Source organism: Helianthus annuus, chromosome 10 (assembly GCF_002127325.2).
Source record: "Helianthus annuus cultivar XRQ/B chromosome 10, HanXRQr2.0-SUNRISE, whole genome shotgun sequence".
In the NCBI taxonomy this organism is placed as follows: Eukaryota; Viridiplantae; Streptophyta; class Magnoliopsida; order Asterales; family Asteraceae; genus Helianthus; species Helianthus annuus.
In genome coordinates, this window is record NC_035442.2 from 173421905 (window position 1) to 173440408 (window position 18504).

At 43.5% G+C, this 18504-nt stretch overlaps 1 protein-coding gene across 1 annotated transcript; it reads right to left on the reverse strand.

Annotated features, from left to right (window-relative positions):
- Positions 1 to 412: 412 nt before the first annotated feature.
- On the reverse strand, positions 413 to 1351 carry LOC110886622 (putative protein TPRXL). The gene has a single exon (XM_022134436.2). It carries the CDS (start codon positions 1242 to 1244, stop codon positions 639 to 641), a length of 606 nt encoding a protein of 201 aa, XP_021990128.1. The 5' UTR covers positions 1245 to 1351; the 3' UTR covers positions 413 to 638.
- Between the last annotated feature and the right edge of the window lie 17153 nt (positions 1352 to 18504).

Genomic DNA, 18504 nt, shown 5'->3' on the forward strand with positions numbered 1-18504 from the left:
AAAGCACAGGCAAGTTAGGTCAAGTGTGGTCCAGTGAGTCCTCAAAATCAAAGTCATAAACGGCACGCCGATCCATATTTCAGTATTCAACATCCAGCCTGTCCACAACAACGTACCTGCAATAATAGAGCCACCGAAAAAATCTAAAAAAAAAAGTTAAATAAAAAAAAAAAAAAAACAAATACAAAATAGGCTACTTACCAGACGACGGAACGGCGCCACGGAATACGACGGACTTACGAACGGCATATACTCACAGTTAACGGAAAACGTCTACCCTCAACGAACAGAAATGAACTTAACGGAACAAAATGGATGAGAAACATGACTTGACGGAACAGAGATGATCAAATATGGAGATGCTGATCATCAACACATACAGTTTGTTAAGTTAGTTTAGGTTTTCAATGAATTTAGTTTATAATGTCCAGAGTGAATTGAAGAAGCTTGTTCAACCATTAATGGCGGCAACATAAGGTCAACTATTTCTATTTGTATATACATACAAGTCTTAAGAGTATAAGAGATCGTTTTGTCAACCTTTCATCAACACCGATCTGTTGTTAACCGTCGTCGATGACTCCATACGGTGAAAACTAATGAAAAAATAACTCGCATACCAAAAATTTCACAAAAACCTAAACATCCTCCGCCGTTGACATGACGGATAACCGACTAGGCCTAGCCTGAAACGTCATTCTCCGTCGTTGCTGATGCGACGACGGCCGAATCAACGCCGCGAGCGCTCGTTTCACCAGATCTCCACCTTCAACCGTTCCGATTCGCACGAGCGAGTTCGTCATCGCCGACCTCCGAGCGTTAAGCCGGTTCGAAGGATACGTCGTCGTATTATTGTGGCTTTGAACATTGTTGTTTGTGTTTTTATGCAAACTGCACCTGAATGATCCTGGATGCGATGTAGGTGAACACATACACGTCTTCTTCGGAGCATCCTGTTTCTTCACCGCTTGATTATGACTCCTCGGTAACGAAGATATAGATCTGCTCGGAGAAATCGAACGGTTATCGAACGAAAACCGTACGGTTGACGCCGATGGTGAACCGTAACCGTACAGACTCACCGGAGTTGGAGAAGACGATCTGTTTTGAAAAAAAGTAGACCTGGACGAGAACGCAGAGGTTGTGGAGGCGAACGACGTCGTTGCCGGAGAGTTATGAAACCTTCCAGACGGCGAGTGTGATCGGAGCACCGGTCCGTTTGTTCTGCGTGTTGAAACCGCCATTGTTATTGTTGTTTGAGATAACTTGTATGAGAAGATATGTAGAGAGAGAAAGAGGAGATAGAGAGGTTTTTTTTTCTAAAGGTGTGTTTGGTTGTGTAAATTGGCAAACATAGCTTTCCTCAAGCAACGTATTTATAGGGCCGGAAAAAGGAGTTAAATATTATAAGAATTAAATTAAATAAGAATAAAAATATTTTCGGTTTTGGTTGTTTGGTTTGTTTACGGTGGGTTTCTACTTTTTGATATAAAAATGGAATATATTTTCGGTGGGCGCTAAACGACGATAGTGGAAGCCGTTTTGAAAGTTGCTATAAATGTTTGGTAAACGGGTGGCGGTAACGGTGGGCGCCATTTACGTGATCGACGCTCAAAAGGTGGGGTCATAATTGACAAGGCCCGTTTTATGGTCCAGTGTTGTTTTTAAAATCGGACCTACCCGGTTTAATCGGGAGTCAAATAGTTATTTGACCCTCTACGGGTGATGGGGTGTAGACTAACGATTACTAAAAAACTGGCTTTTTTTTTTCTTTTTTTTTAATTGAACGTCTAACAAAGGCCATCCAAGCGGTGTAGGCAGTGCAGGTAATTGGGCCCGTCACCAATTCTAAAGAAGCTCTAATGGCTTAAAAGTATGCTGTTCATTGTACAGATTTGAACCTACGGCTTAAAGGCATCCTGACTTTTACTTTTTCAATTAGGCTACAACCTAAGAAGCGAACGTAACCCTTTATATGCTAAATGTAGTTCTGGTGATTATATAGTCTTAAGCTCCCCACGTTCGAGGCAGAGGACGTAAAATCATACTAAGTACCAACCAAAAGATGAACCAAGTCAAGAAAAAAACTTAAAAAAACACGAATTTTTAACACTAAATTACTTATGTTACGTAAAACGTAGACGAAGTTGAATTTATACGACACATATTAGAAAGTTGAGGGGGTAAAAAAAACCTTGAGAGATCAAATACAACTGAAGGGGTATGGTCCCAAAACGACCATTACCCGCATCAAACAAACCCCTACCAGTAAGCAAACCGCACCCATGCGGTCACATCCTTCGAACCCATTCGGTTCGAAGATGAATAGCTTGACCCAAGTACGAAAGACGATGAACATATCGATGCGGCTGGCACCGCATCATATGGCCATTTTCGTCACGACAAGGGAAGCGAGCAAATAGTCTCCACATACGATGATGCGGCCAACACCGCACCTCGCGTATTTCTTGATCACAAGTAGGAGACGCGGTAACTTCAGACGTTACCGCATGCAGCGATGCGGCTCGCACCGCACCCTGCATATCCAGCAAGTGGACTGACACGCCAGGCAAGTGGCTGACACCACGAGGCAAGTGGCGCCGGCGACAGTCCCCTGTCAGAGCTATTAAAGCAATGGGCTGACGTGGCGTAACCCCCACGGCCGGCGAGACTGACACACCTGCAACGGTGCAGCTCGTCGTCAGCCCATCCATCAATCTCCTCCTTCACTCCTCGGCTATAAATACCGACCCCAAACCAGGTTTGAGGTATCTCTTCACAACTCTCTAACTACTACTATAATCTTGCTTTGCTTCCCAAGCAAACTACTGATTCTCACGCCGGAGAGTGGTAACAAGGAGCACCCCCCACCCCATCCTCCTTGTTACGAGTCACGGCTTGTTTCCCTGTGCAGGAGATCATCCACCGGTGACCCAGCCAGCGATCTCCGAGAGGAAGGGATTAACCCTTCTTGACGAGACCAGTGTGTTAACCCTGCCCGGTTAACCATTGTTTCATCATTGGCGCCCACCGCTACTCTTAGCACTTTTTAATCCATCCCTCTCCCTCTCAAGATCATGACTGATAACCAAAACACCAATGCGGATAACCCAAATCCCCCGGTCCCAACAGGGGTCCACCCTTCGACCCCCCAACCCGGACACATTGGCACGTCCACCCAAAGGATCCCATCCTTTGCGTTCGGACACGACTTATCACAGGCCCCAACTGTGCTTCCACCAGGCGTGGACTTACACTCCTGGTACCAACAGCAGACTGACCTGCTGATAGCGGCTTACAACCGCGCTTGTACGGAAGCAAACGTACAAGTTGGGCCTACTCCAATACAACACACACCTGCCAACCGTATACTCCAATACGATGGCAGGTTACACTCACGTCCGGCTTCCAGAAGCCGACATGACGATCGTGGATCATCTTACTGTTCGGTCCATACACTCAATGAGGATACCTCCTCATATGAGTCCCGCTCCAGAGGGCCAGTGCATACCCGCCTGGGCCCCTACGGGGAAGATAGGAGGCAGTCAGCCTCCAGGCGCGGCCCAGGCATCCAGAGCCGACTAGGCCCGCAACCTTACACGGAAGGGTACGGTCATACCGACCCTGACGATCAAACCTACCGCGGGTACGGTCATACCGATCCAGAGCCATTCTCCAATGTGTGTCGATGTCCCGAAAGAGAGTGTTGCTATGATTGACAGGTCGAAGGATGAAAAGGTCTTGAAGGATAAAGTGGTCAAATCACCGTGGTGGCTCAAGATGAGAAACAAAAAGCGTTCAGTCAAGTTAGAAAAGGAGTCACCAAAGGATGCAACTAAATCCAAGAAGAGACCACTTGAGGTGAATATGGGTGAATTCTCACAGTCGATAGATTTCGATAACCCGGATCATTTAGATGCCATATGGAATGGAGGATGGCAGTGGGATACTAACCATTCACCAACACAAGTGTTCCTTGCACGAGAGATGCCATTTAAACCACCTTGAGCATATCAGGTATGGTCTGGCTGAAGACCTATAAACTTAGCGCTCTCGGGAGGCAGCCCGAGGATGTAGAGTAGTGTATATTTGTTTTGTTTTGTGTGGGTATTGTTATTTGTTGCAGGTTATCAGGTTATTAATCTCTACGGATGCAATGGTCCAAGTGTGGGGATGTTTGGTAAAATCCCAATGCGTTCTAGTTGCAGTTGCGGACTATGCACAGATTAGAGTTCGGTCAGAACTGTCCATACTCAATCTCCATTTGGACGGGGATGATCTGAACACTGATTGTAGAGATTGACCCGAGTACTTGTGGACACGGCCGCGAATGAAATGCTATACGGTCGTGGTGGAATAGGACGCACGAGGATTCTACGTTTTAAACCAGGGGAGTCTGTTCCACTTTTATTATCGCATTTTTTATTGCATTTTTTTTATTCATGTATTTGGTGGTGTTAAACTCTATGTGTTAGGGAATGTGTTTTAGTTATTTGTGTTAGGGATTAGCCGCTTACGGGATGGTTTAGTTGTTATTCCCGAGTTTGTTTTAAAAGTACTATACATTGGGGACAATGTCGCCCAAGTGTGGGGATATGAAAACCCGGGAAGGGAAGGTAAAGGTTTGAAAGAGGTTGAAAGTGATTGAAAACGATGAAAAGCGAAAAAATTGAAAATTTTGAAAATTTTACATAATTTCATCGCCTTAAGTGAGCTAAATGGATACGAAAACCTAAAGTTTCAATCACTAATGGGTTCCTTGTCGGTAGTAAACTAACATAGTCCCTTGTCATGGTCGTTCCTTTAAGTTTCATGAGAGTAGGTCCGACAGGTGTTTTCAGGATAAAAGGATTGAAAAGAGATGTCTATTTAGGGGTAACATGCTTTAAATTGCATATGCTACGTGTCGGCAACCTTTTTTCCCTTCTTTGGTGAGAATTTTGAGCCTGTAGAATGATAGAATGATTTACATATTGAATTCATTTGTTGAGAGCATGCCGCATGTTATTCTGTGTTAAAACTTGTATGATTTGATACATGCTGAGATTGTGGTTTGACATGAGCACGTAAATGATAAAGGCATTAGGATATCCTTTACACCTGTTATGTTCGTTTTGTGTTTACCTAGTTATCACCTTTAGTAGCCCTGTTGAGCCTATTTACCAATTCGTTTGTCCACCCAATGTGAATTGTTTGATACCGACCGTGAACGACAAATTATTAATAAGTGAAAAAAAAAGAAAAAAAAATTAGAAAAAGAAAAAAAAAGCTAAAAAAAAGTGTTGTGAATATCGTTTATGTTCTTGGGTAGAAACCAACCCAAAGGTTTGTTATGTGTTTGCAAATAAAGTGTCACGGTTGGTCATTTGTTTGTTCGCCACATAAAAATATAAATATAAAAAAAAAATCTTTCTACCCTTAGCCTAAGCCCAAAACCGAAAGTCCTTTTGATATGTGCCATATTACATGATACAGTGGAGGCGTGATTGTCATACAAGCCTATGATTACAGAATTTCATGTTTGGTTATGAGTGTTATAAATGCTAGCACATTACACGCTAGTTCAGTTTTTAAACCGAGAGGAGAGTTGATTGTGAGGGGCGTGTAGCATGTGTTAGAATCCTAAGCATGTTAGTTTTAAATAAACAAGTCTTGAGTTTTATAAGTTACATAAATTGTTTGTCGGACTGTCAATCTCGATTGTGTTAGTCTATGGAACGGGTATGACTTGGGACTTAAACTGTTGCATCGGTTAAGGGGTTTAGAGGTATTGTTACTATGGTGAGTAGTTCCGTATCGGTTTGCTTGAGGACAATCAAAGGTAAGTGTGGGGATGTGATGGAGGGTGTGAAACATGGGTATTTATGTGTTAATTCTGTGTGATTTAGCTTGTTTTATATGATTATATGCTTGGAATTGGTTTATTGCAGGTAAGAACGCGTAACTTGGTGAAGATAAGGGGTTTAGAGAGAAAGCGGATCAAGTGAGATTGATGAGTGCAGCCAACGGTTGTTTTCGGGTCGAAAGGATGGTTTGGTTATGCGAGAAATATGAAACATTGGAGTTGAGGGGCCAATGTGTTATTTAGTGAAAGTTGTTTTTGTGAGTGGAAAACAAGATGGGGAATACTAAGGTTCATATCTCAACTTTCAAGGTGTAAAGAGTAACTTACAATGTGAATAAATGTCAAAACATTGAATGCTCATAAATAATTGGCAAGGTATACGTCACTTTTGATGGAAAAGTTTCTTGGAGCATTAAAAGGAAGTCAACAACATTAATAGAAATCATCATCACAATGCAACATGTTAGACGATTGTGATTGGAGGCATATGATAATTCATGTTGACTTTTGGTCTCATTTTCACAAAAGAAATAAAGGATTGTATATGGGGTTTACGGCAACTACATAGGGCTTACGGCTGGTGCATGGTCTTCATAAAAAACAAACAGTGAAATGGGATTGCGGCTTATGGATTTAACATGAGACTCACGGAAGTTTGGCAGCAATCATTGAATTTTGGAGCAGCAACTTCATTATACTTTTGGGCCCAAAATCAGCCCAACAATATCACTTATCATCTCTCGACAATAGGCCCTTCACGAACAACTATGAGCAGCCAACATTAATGGGGTGGGCTCTAAAAAATCACTTTCATCATTCTCGAAAATTAGCAGCAACATGTATTGTTGTTGGGCTCTCATAAACACTTCTTGATCCACTAATTTTGGGCCATAAACTAGACTCTTTGGGCTCTTGAAAATCATATCATCATTCATCATCTCACGAATGGGGGATCCAATCGATTTTGAGCAACCATCGACATAATTTTGGGGGATCGAAAACTCATCACTGAACATCACCATTCACCATTAATCAGCCGTACATCAACATCATTATCATACCACATCTTTGGCAAGATTATGTTTTCATCCGTCTATCAAGCTTTTGAAGGTCGTACGAGTATCATGAGCGGCTAAATCTCTCGTGGACACTTCGGGTGAATGATTCTTGTGAGACACTTTTAATTCTAGTTTCTGTTTTGTATTGAGATTTGGATTTGTAGTCGGGTGACAGCCGACTATTTGCGTGATTATATAATTTGTGTGACAGACAAATCCTGAGTGACAGTCAGAGTTATAATTATGTGTTGAATCCAATTATGCTTTTGTTGATTGAATGATTCCTATGTATGCTTGTTTTAATATTTATCTGATCAATTAATATTAAGATTTTGAACTGCATAGGTAATTGGTAGATGTGACAGATTTACTATTCAATCAATAGCATCCAATAAAATCAGAACTAGGTTATTGGTAATTACAGAATCTGAATCCCGGAGTGCTCACCTTTTCTCATCATTGTTTATTACGACTCAATCTTTTTCTTAATCGCAACTTGTTTCATGTGTTTTTAATTCCATATCAGTTTTATAATCATCAGTTAGTTTAGTAAAATTTACAAACAAAACGTGTAACACTAACCACATGCTCCTCGTGGATTCGATACCCTGCTTACCCTAGCTACCTAGGTTAATTAGGTTTTTGCATGTCACTAACGACAGACATCAAAATGGCGCCGTTGCCGGGGAGCTAGTGCGCTTAGTGCTACTTTACTTTTGTTTGTTTGTTTTTGTTTTGCATAAAAAATAAATTTAAAAAAAAAATCCAAAAATTTTTGTTGTTTTTTTTTCTTTCTAGTTAGCTTTTATTTTATTTTTTTTTGTTTGTTCAGTACTACTGTTAGTTTGTTATTTGTGCAGAAATAATGGCATCGAAATATGATTATGACCCATGCTCATGTTGCGGGAGCTATTATCACTGGGCTCAAGATTGTCCACATTCTGAACAAGGGTGCTACCAACCGGATTATGGCACCAGAGGATATCAAAACTACAATCAATCCGATAAAGTCAAGGACAGGCACAATCGTAACCCAAATTCAGATTTCTTGGAAGAGTATGGTTATGGGGGCAGTGATTATTTTCAAGAACGTGATCAAGTAGGTTTCGCTAAAAACTCCCCAAACGAGGTAGATAGGATATTAGAAGTAATTAACACCATCGTCAAGCGTTTAAAGGAAATCTACCAGTCTTTCGATGAGCAACAGAAGATCAATGAATCACTTGCCCAACAAATTGGACAGCTAACTGACCAGTTTAATGAGTTTTTAGAAAGAAAATCTGAGAGGTTGGAGACATTAGAAGAAGTGCAAGTTGAGGAAGTAACTCCGGTAATAGCAATGGTTGATGATGTTGCTTCAGGGTTCAAAGAGAATATTTCCATTGCTACAGTTGGTATGGTTGAGGATGTTAGATTGGAGAATGATGGAGAGTTAGGAGAGCCGCTTATCCCAATCCAACTTGGGGATTTCAAGACGGATAACGCCTTATTGGATTTTGGAGCTAGAGTGAGTGTTCTTCCAGGGTATGTTTATGACAGGTATGAATTGGGTCCATTGCAACAGGTTAATGCTTCTATGGTGTTAGTTGAATACTCACAAAAGAGGCCCCGGGGGATTTTGAAGGGATTGACTGTCAAGGTGGGTGATTTTTATTACCCAGAAGATTTTGTTGTGTTGGATGTTGAGCCGTATATAGAGAAGGAACAACCGAGAGTGATACTTGGTAGACCGTTCTTGGCCACTGCAGCTGCTCAAATCAGTTGCAGGAATGGTACAGTTGATATGACCTACGGGAGCCGTAAGCTTTCTGTTGATTTTCTTTCACATTCTTTTGATTATTCTCTTACAAATACTTGTCCATGGTCTTTTGCTACTAACAAGAGCCATTCTCCAATGTGTGTCGATGTCCCGAAAGAGAGTGTTGCTATGATTGACAGGTCGAAGGATGAAAAGGTCTTGAAGGATAAAGTGGTCAAATCACCGTGGTGGCTCAAGATGAGAAACAAAAAGCGTTCAGTCAAGTTAGAAAAGGAGTCACCAAAGGATGCAACTAAATCCAAGAAGAGACCACTTGAGGTGAATATGGGTGAATTCTCACAGTCGATAGATTTCGATAACCCGGATCATTTAGATGCCATATGGAATGGAGGATGGCAGTGGGATACTAACCATTCACCAACACAAGTGTTCCTTGCACGAGAGATGCCATTTAAACCACCTTGAGCATATCAGGTATGGTCTGGCTGAAGACCTATAAACTTAGCGCTCTCGGGAGGCAGCCCGAGGATGTAGAGTAGTGTATATTTGTTTTGTTTTGTGTGGGTATTGTTATTTGTTGCAGGTTATCAGGTTATTAATCTCTACGGATGCAATGGTCCAAGTGTGGGGATGTTTGGTAAAATCCCAATGCGTTCTAGTTGCAGTTGCGGACTATGCACAGATTAGAGTTCGGTCAGAACTGTCCATACTCAATCTCCATTTGGACGGGGATGATCTGAACACTGATTGTAGAGATTGACCCGAGTACTTGTGGACACGGCCGCGAATGAAATGCTATACGGTCGTGGTGGAATAGGACGCACGAGGATTCTACGTTTTAAACCAGGGGAGTCTGTTCCACTTTTATTATCGCATTTTTTATTGCATTTTTTTTATTCATGTATTTGGTGGTGTTAAACTCTATGTGTTAGGGAATGTGTTTTAGTTATTTGTGTTAGGGATTAGCCGCTTACGGGATGGTTTAGTTGTTATTCCCGAGTTTGTTTTAAAAGTACTATACATTGGGGACAATGTCGCCCAAGTGTGGGGATATGAAAACCCGGGAAGGGAAGGTAAAGGTTTGAAAGAGGTTGAAAGTGATTGAAAACGATGAAAAGCGAAAAAATTGAAAATTTTGAAAATTTTACATAATTTCATCGCCTTAAGTGAGCTAAATGGATACGAAAACCTAAAGTTTCAATCACTAATGGGTTCCTTGTCGGTAGTAAACTAACATAGTCCCTTGTCATGGTCGTTCCTTTAAGTTTCATGAGAGTAGGTCCGACAGGTGTTTTCAGGATAAAAGGATTGAAAAGAGATGTCTATTTAGGGGTAACATGCTTTAAATTGCATATGCTACGTGTCGGCAACCTTTTTTCCCTTCTTTGGTGAGAATTTTGAGCCTGTAGAATGATAGAATGATTTACATATTGAATTCATTTGTTGAGAGCATGCCGCATGTTATTCTGTGTTAAAACTTGTATGATTTGATACATGCTGAGATTGTGGTTTGACATGAGCACGTAAATGATAAAGGCATTAGGATATCCTTTACACCTGTTATGTTCGTTTTGTGTTTACCTAGTTATCACCTTTAGTAGCCCTGTTGAGCCTATTTACCAATTCGTTTGTCCACCCAATGTGAATTGTTTGATACCGACCGTGAACGACAAATTATTAATAAGTGAAAAAAAAGAAAAAAAAATTAGAAAAAGAAAAAAAAAGCTAAAAAAAAGTGTTGTGAATATCGTTTATGTTCTTGGGTAGAAACCAACCCAAAGGTTTGTTATGTGTTTGCAAATAAAGTGTCACGGTTGGTCATTTGTTTGTTCGCCACATAAAAATATAAATATAAAAAAAAAATCTTTCTACCCTTAGCCTAAGCCCAAAACCGAAAGTCCTTTTGATATGTGCCATATTACATGATACAGTGGAGGCGTGATTGTCATACAAGCCTATGATTACAGAATTTCATGTTTGGTTATGAGTGTTATAAATGCTAGCACATTACACGCTAGTTCAGTTTTTAAACCGAGAGGAGAGTTGATTGTGAGGGGCGTGTAGCATGTGTTAGAATCCTAAGCATGTTAGTTTTAAATAAACAAGTCTTGAGTTTTATAAGTTACATAAATTGTTTGTCGGACTGTCAATCTCGATTGTGTTAGTCTATGGAACGGGTATGACTTGGGACTTAAACTGTTGCATCGGTTAAGGGGTTTAGAGGTATTGTTACTATGGTGAGTAGTTCCGTATCGGTTTGCTTGAGGACAATCAAAGGTAAGTGTGGGGATGTGATGGAGGGTGTGAAACATGGGTATTTATGTGTTAATTCTGTGTGATTTAGCTTGTTTTATATGATTATATGCTTGGAATTGGTTTATTGCAGGTAAGAACGCGTAACTTGGTGAAGATAAGGGGTTTAGAGAGAAAGCGGATCAAGTGAGATTGATGAGTGCAGCCAACGGTTGTTTTCGGGTCGAAAGGATGGTTTGGTTATGCGAGAAATATGAAACATTGGAGTTGAGGGGCCAATGTGTTATTTAGTGAAAGTTGTTTTTGTGAGTGGAAAACAAGATGGGGAATACTAAGGTTCATATCTCAACTTTCAAGGTGTAAAGAGTAACTTACAATGTGAATAAATGTCAAAACATTGAATGCTCATAAATAATTGGCAAGGTATACGTCACTTTTGATGGAAAAGTTTCTTGGAGCATTAAAAGGAAGTCAACAACATTAATAGAAATCATCATCACAATGCAACATGTTAGACGATTGTGATTGGAGGCATATGATAATTCATGTTGACTTTTGGTCTCATTTTCACAAAAGAAATAAAGGATTGTATATGGGGTTTACGGCAACTACATAGGGCTTACGGCTGGTGCATGGTCTTCATAAAAAACAAACAGTGAAATGGGATTGCGGCTTATGGATTTAACATGAGACTCACGGAAGTTTGGCAGCAATCATTGAATTTTGGAGCAGCAACTTCATTATACTTTTGGGCCCAAAATCAGCCCAACAATATCACTTATCATCTCTCGACAATAGGCCCTTCACGAACAACTATGAGCAGCCAACATTAATGGGGTGGGCTCTAAAAAATCACTTTCATCATTCTCGAAAATTAGCAGCAACATGTATTGTTGTTGGGCTCTCATAAACACTTCTTGATCCACTAATTTTGGGCCATAAACTAGACTCTTTGGGCTCTTGAAAATCATATCATCATTCATCATCTCACGAATGGGGGATCCAATCGATTTTGAGCAACCATCGACATAATTTTGGGGGATCGAAAACTCATCACTGAACATCACCATTCACCATTAATCAGCCGTACATCAACATCATTATCATACCACATCTTTGGCAAGATTATGTTTTCATCCGTCTATCAAGCTTTTGAAGGTCGTACGAGTATCATGAGCGGCTAAATCTCTCGTGGACACTTCGGGTGAATGATTCTTGTGAGACACTTTTAATTCTAGTTTCTGTTTTGTATTGAGATTTGGATTTGTAGTCGGGTGACAGCCGACTATTTGCGTGATTATATAATTTGTGTGACAGACAAATCCTGAGTGACAGTCAGAGTTATAATTATGTGTTGAATCCAATTATGCTTTTGTTGATTGAATGATTCCTATGTATGCTTGTTTTAATATTTATCTGATCAATTAATATTAAGATTTTGAACTGCATAGGTAATTGGTAGATGTGACAGATTTACTATTCAATCAATAGCATCCAATAAAATCAGAACTAGGTTATTGGTAATTACAGAATCTGAATCCCGGAGTGCTCACCTTTTCTCATCATTGTTTATTACGACTCAATCTTTTTCTTAATCGCAACTTGTTTCATGTGTTTTTAATTCCATATCAGTTTTATAATCATCAGTTAGTTTAGTAAAATTTACAAACAAAACGTGTAACACTAACCACATGCTCCTCGTGGATTCGATACCCTGCTTACCCTAGCTACCTAGGTTAATTAGGTTTTTGCATGTCACTAACGACAGACATCACCTGACGGCCAAGAGCTTACATATGCCATCCGCCTCGATTTTAAAAGCACAAACAACGAGGCAGAATATGAAGCACTACTAGCCGGGCTACGTTTAGCAGTCAAAATCGGCGTGCAACATCTGGAAGCGCACGTCGATTCCTTGTTAGTTGCGGGCCAGGTACGCGGCGACTATGCCGCCAAAGGGGATATCATGATCCTCTACCTCGAGCAAGCCCTGCAGCTAAAATCCAAATTCGCTTCATTCAATATTCGACACATTAATCGAAGCGAAAACAAATCTGCGGATGCACTATCAAAACTTGCATCCACCAGCTTCCAACACTTGGCAAAGGAGGTACGTATCGAGATTTTGCAAAATCCTTCGGTTCCTCTACGCCAGGTCAGTGTCATCCAATACGGAACAACGTCATGGATGACACCAATTATCGCATACCTTCAGTCAGGTGTGACTCCCGAGAGCAAAACAGAGGCACGTAAGTTGCAATACAAAGCGTGCCACTATCAAATGGGAGACGGCATCTTATACCGAAAGTCATACCTCGGACCGCTCCTCCGATGCGTTAATCCACAAGATGCCACATACCTTATCCGAGAGATACATGAGGGCATATGCGGCATACATGCCGGACCACGCATGGTCGTGGCAAAAATCATGAATGCCGGGTATTACTGGCCCGGCATGCACCTGGACGCCGTCAAAGAATTACGCAAATGCATGGACTGCCAGCGCCATGCACCAAAAACTTTGCGGCCAAAAAACAATCTGGTCCCCGTCACTACTGCATGGCCTTTTCAAAAATGGGCGATCGATGTAGTGGGACCATTCCCGGACGCACCAGGTGCAGTTAAATTTATCATAGTGGCGGTTGATTACTTCACAAAATGGGTAGAGGCGAAACCACTCGCTTCCACCACTGCTATGATAACAAGAAAGTTCATTTGGGAGCACATCATCTGCCGTTTCGGTTTACCAATGTACATTGTTACCGACAACGGCACCAACTTCGCTGCCGACGAGTTCCAAAAATGGCTAGAAGAGCTGAACATCAAACACATATTCTCGTCAGTCGCACACCCGCAAGGGAACGGCCAAGTCGAGAGTATAAATAAAGGCCTAGTCGACGGAATCAAAGCACGATTGGGAACAGCCAGGCGTGGCTGGGTCGATGAACTCCCAAGCATCTTATGGGCTCACCGCACTAGCCCAAAAACAAGCAACGGGGAAACACCTTTCAGCCTCGTCTACGGGTCTGAAGCGGTGATACCCGCGGAAATGGGCCTCCCATCTCCTAGAATGTTGGCTATCGAAAAGCTAGACAACAACAGGGAACGTAGGATCGATTTGGACCTCCTAGAAGAAAGGCGCGAGAACGCCGCCATCAACGAGGCCAAATACAAATCCAAACTGGAAAAGTATTACAACGCGCGAGTTCGCGTTTGTACTTTCACTCCAGGGGACTACGTCCTACGTGACAACGAGGCATCTAACGCCGAGCGCCCAGGAAAACTTGCCCCCAAGTGGGAAGGACCCTACCTCATCAGCGAGGTCTTAGGGAAGGGCGCATACAGGTTACAAACACTAGAGGGCGAACCTATCGCCAGAACATGGAACGCACAACAGCTTAGACGCTGCTATATGTAAGCTATGTTCCTACACTCTCTATGTAACCTATTGGGCCGCAGGCCATTTGCACATAAATAAATAAACAATTTTCTACATTATTGTTTGTTATTACTATTACAAATGCGTGTTCCACTTTGCGGTATCCCAAAAACAGATTGGCAAAATCTTCATTCATGATACCCATACAAAGTGGTAACCACACACAACTATTGTAATAGGCCAGCAAAAGACAAACAGACTTGCATGTTTTATCCGGCCGGATACACAAGTTTTTGTTAAACACAATTCCTGAGCCCCAAAAAGGCAAACAATGGAATTGACGCGGACTCATACGACAAAGGTATGGAGTACACTCGACCCCATTCACAAATGGGTAGAGTTCCGGTAATACAAGCTTTTACAAAGCTTAAGCAATTCTAAAAACCCTCACACGGTAATTAACAGAATTGATGCATACCCATACAACAAAAGTATGGGGTATACTTGACCCCGTTCATAAATGGGTAAAGATTACGCATACACACGTTCAGACATGCAAGAATTAAAAACACTTGTATAAACTGAACAAAGAAACTTTATATTCAAAAAATTCAAGTATCTACATGATGCTTACTGAATTTACATAAAGTTCCTACTCTATACAAGAGGAATACAAAAAAGGAGGCACACTCGCCAACCTAAACCCTATTTTGAACCACTGGTCCCCGCGTCGCCTCCGACGTCACCAGCAGGTTCTTCCTCTTCCACATCAGGGTAAAGCATCCGCAAGCGGTCAACATAGTCCGCAACCTCCAAACACTCGTCCAGCTCCCCTACACAGGCAAGGGGCGTGTCATAAAAGGAGGCTACGGCCGCTTTCAGACGACCCTCGGTATCTACATCCCGGAACCCGGATGCCTGATCAGTATAACCGCCTGCGGATAGTACATTGATGTGCCCAATGCAGCGGTTAAAACCAGCCTTGAAGCCAGCATCACGCGCACGTTCCTTAACCAGGTCCAAACCTGATGAGGTCTCAGGGGCATTCATTATGGCCTCAACAATCTGCAGTAAAAAGATCATAAGTCTTGCGTGCTAATCCAAGCAAATGTAAAGGCAAAGGATACTTACCCGCGCGATACCGTGAGTCCGCAACCACTCACGGTCAGCTTCCAGTTGGTTCAAAGAGGACACCAAGGCATCCTTGGCCTCAGTAGCAGCGTCGGCCCGCTGCTCCGCAGCAGACACGCGGGCAGTAAGGTCCGTAACCGCGACCTCCCGCACCTGCACCTCAGCCTGTTACAAGAACAGCAACCAGTTTACTCGGTAAATACTTTCAAAACAACAAAGGAAATATAAAACAGAGGCAACGAAACATACCTGAAGGCTGGAAACAACCTTATCCAAACGAATGCGCTCCGCATTCAGCTCTTCCAGAGCCTTGGAAGAACGGCTCTCTTTCTCCGCGGCCTCTTCAAGGGCCTTTGAGGCACGAGCCCCGGCCGCTTTGGCCTCTTCCAGCGCCTTCAGGGCCTCATCCTTTGCCTGCAGCGCTTTAGCTGATGCGGCCTCAGCCGCAGCTTTTTCATTGCCCAAGGCAACATTTGCCGCCTTGGCGTTTGCTAGCTCCTGCCGAGTATGAAACAGAAGATTGTTCTGCTTAGCCCAAGATTCGTTCCACTTCTTGCGCTCGTTGGATGAAATTTCCTCCCAACGCTTACGCTCATCAGCAAGGAGTTTAGCAAGGGAACGCACCTGTTTTAGCTGGGCAGCGGCAGCCCATTCCGAAGTCTGCTTCTGCTTCTCAAAAGCAGCTTTATCCTTCTCGAGCTGCTCCGCACCCGCACGGGCAGCCTGGACCAGCTTCTCCGCTTCTGCCCGCATGCGAGCAGCATCTTCCTCGCGGCGGCCCAGCACCTTATAATCTTCCAAAATGGCATTAGCCACAATGGAAGTCCCTACCAACATGGTCGAGAGCTGGTTTATACGCAGCTCCCGCGGTGCGGCACGAGCCCGCTCAACTTCAAAGGGGGTCCCAAGACCGCCCAGGATCTCCCTGCAGGCCGCAGGGTCGTTAGCAATATCATCCCCCTGCAATACAGTCCAGGGGGGTCGATGGTACAGCGTACCGCGATCCTGGGAGTAGGTGCGGTAGTAATACTCCAATTCAGACTCCCCAGGCTGAATTGGAGGCCCGTCATACCCCGCACCATCGGCCGACGAACTGGTACCCTTATCAACCGCAGACTTCCGCGGCCCAGCATCATGCTGCCGCGCTTCATCGCCAGTTTTTTGCGGTTCAGCATCAGAATGTTGCTTTCCGGTAGCAGTGAACCGCAAACTCAAATCGTCTCCCTCATTGGGAGAGATCAGGTTGTTGGACGAGTCGACAGTATCAAATATCTGGGCCGCAGCATTCTCTGCGGTACCCTCCTTCCGCACGGTTGACTCAGGTACCACCTTGACGGGAGGTGTCGATGGCACCTCCGCTCCACCCGCATCCATGGCACGCGGAGGGGACTCCGGAGCATCGAAGATAGAAAAATCTTCATCTTGACGCTCTGCAAAAAAGTGAAATAGCTATCAGAACCAGTTACACAACAGTAACACTAGATAGCCTACACTTACCAACGACAACCGCAGGTTTCTTCTGCGCCGGAGCAGACCTTTTGGTTACTAGTCTCCGACGTTTGGTTTCAACACCACCAGCAGCTTTCTGCTCTGGCCTCCTCTTCTCACCAATCACAGGGGGACCCGCAGCCGTCCCTCCCGCAGCCACCTCTTCTGCCTGCTTCTTCGCAGCACCAGAACGTGACTCCGCGGCTGTACTCAAACCCTCAAGGGTATCAGATACTATCACACAATCCTTGTGTCGACGAAAAGAGGAATGAGAGATACCTGCTGCCTGCGGCACCAGATGAGGCACAGTAGTGACCTCCTTTATCTTCTTTTGGCGGAAGCGCACGCCCTTCACAGTTTGCCTCTTAGGCACACCTTTCGCTTCAGGGTCTCCCAAGGCCCCAAGATCACCTGCATGGAATCAATGCGTCAATAACACAACATGATCAACACAAGTAACAAAGCTTCGATAGTATACCTTTGCCTACTGGCAACTCAACTGCCAGTGCAGCCGCAGTAGGCACCCGGAAGTTACTACGGATGATAGTGTTGTGATCCTGTTCACCATCCGCACAAACTACGGTCTCAACCGTACCCTCGAAATCCGGAGCGAACATCCTCCATGCGGGAGCATCTTCTGATAGTAGACACAAAGGTCAGTAACACATGTAAGGATAAAGAACGTAACGAAACAAAAAGTACGTACCACCGCTCTTTTCCCGCACCACGGGTTTCGAGTTCTTGCCCCTCCTCAACATCATACGCAACAACCATAGTTGCGTGTTGGTCAACTTCACAGACTCAATAGTCTGCAGTTGCGGGAACCATTGCACTGACTTCAAACTGGGCATCGCAATGGTCTCTGCTATGATCGTCTCGGTCACATTCCGAAACGTCATATCCACAGCAAGGGCAGCAGACTTGATGTAGAAGAACTTCTTCTTCCACATCGTCATCCCCTTAGGGGGAGTCATCAGCTTTGGGGTACCGTCTCGTAGACGGAAAGAAAAGAACCCCATAGACACCGTCATCTGATAAAACCGTCGGAAGTCTCCAACGGTAGGCTCTATGCCAAGAGCACGAAAGGTAAACTCAAAATTACGAATCCGAATCATCCCAAACGGACTCACTTGAGAAATGTGGACCTTGAACCACTCCAAGATATCCACAACAAACACCGTCAACGGTAATCGGAGGTTACAATCTCCGAAGAAGTCGGACCACATGGTCACATAACCGGCCGGAGCGTCGGCACCAGTATCACCCTCTGATGGGTACCGAGCCCCATATTCCGAGGGCATTTGGACCTCCAGCATAAGGCGATCAAAGCTTTTTCTGGTCCACTTTAACACCGGTAACCCACCACCGGGAACATTAACATCATCATCCTCGTCTTCTTCCTCAGCCACTATCGGCTGTTCAGGGTTTTCACCCTCCACATTGTGTGGATTCGATGGTTCAGCCATCAAAAATGTCAAAGAAACGGAAGATGATGAACAGAAACACTAGAAACCTCACCGGAATTTCAGAAAAAATCGTCGGAGAAAACAGATGACAACTTTCTCTCAAACGGCAAATTTTTTGAATTTTC

Bases quoted from the DNA above. Each gene is read 5' to 3' on its own strand.
- LOC110886622 (XM_022134436.2), bottom strand. From the start codon at position 1,244: ATGGCGGTTTCAACACGCAGAACAAACGGACCGGTGCTCCGATCACAC.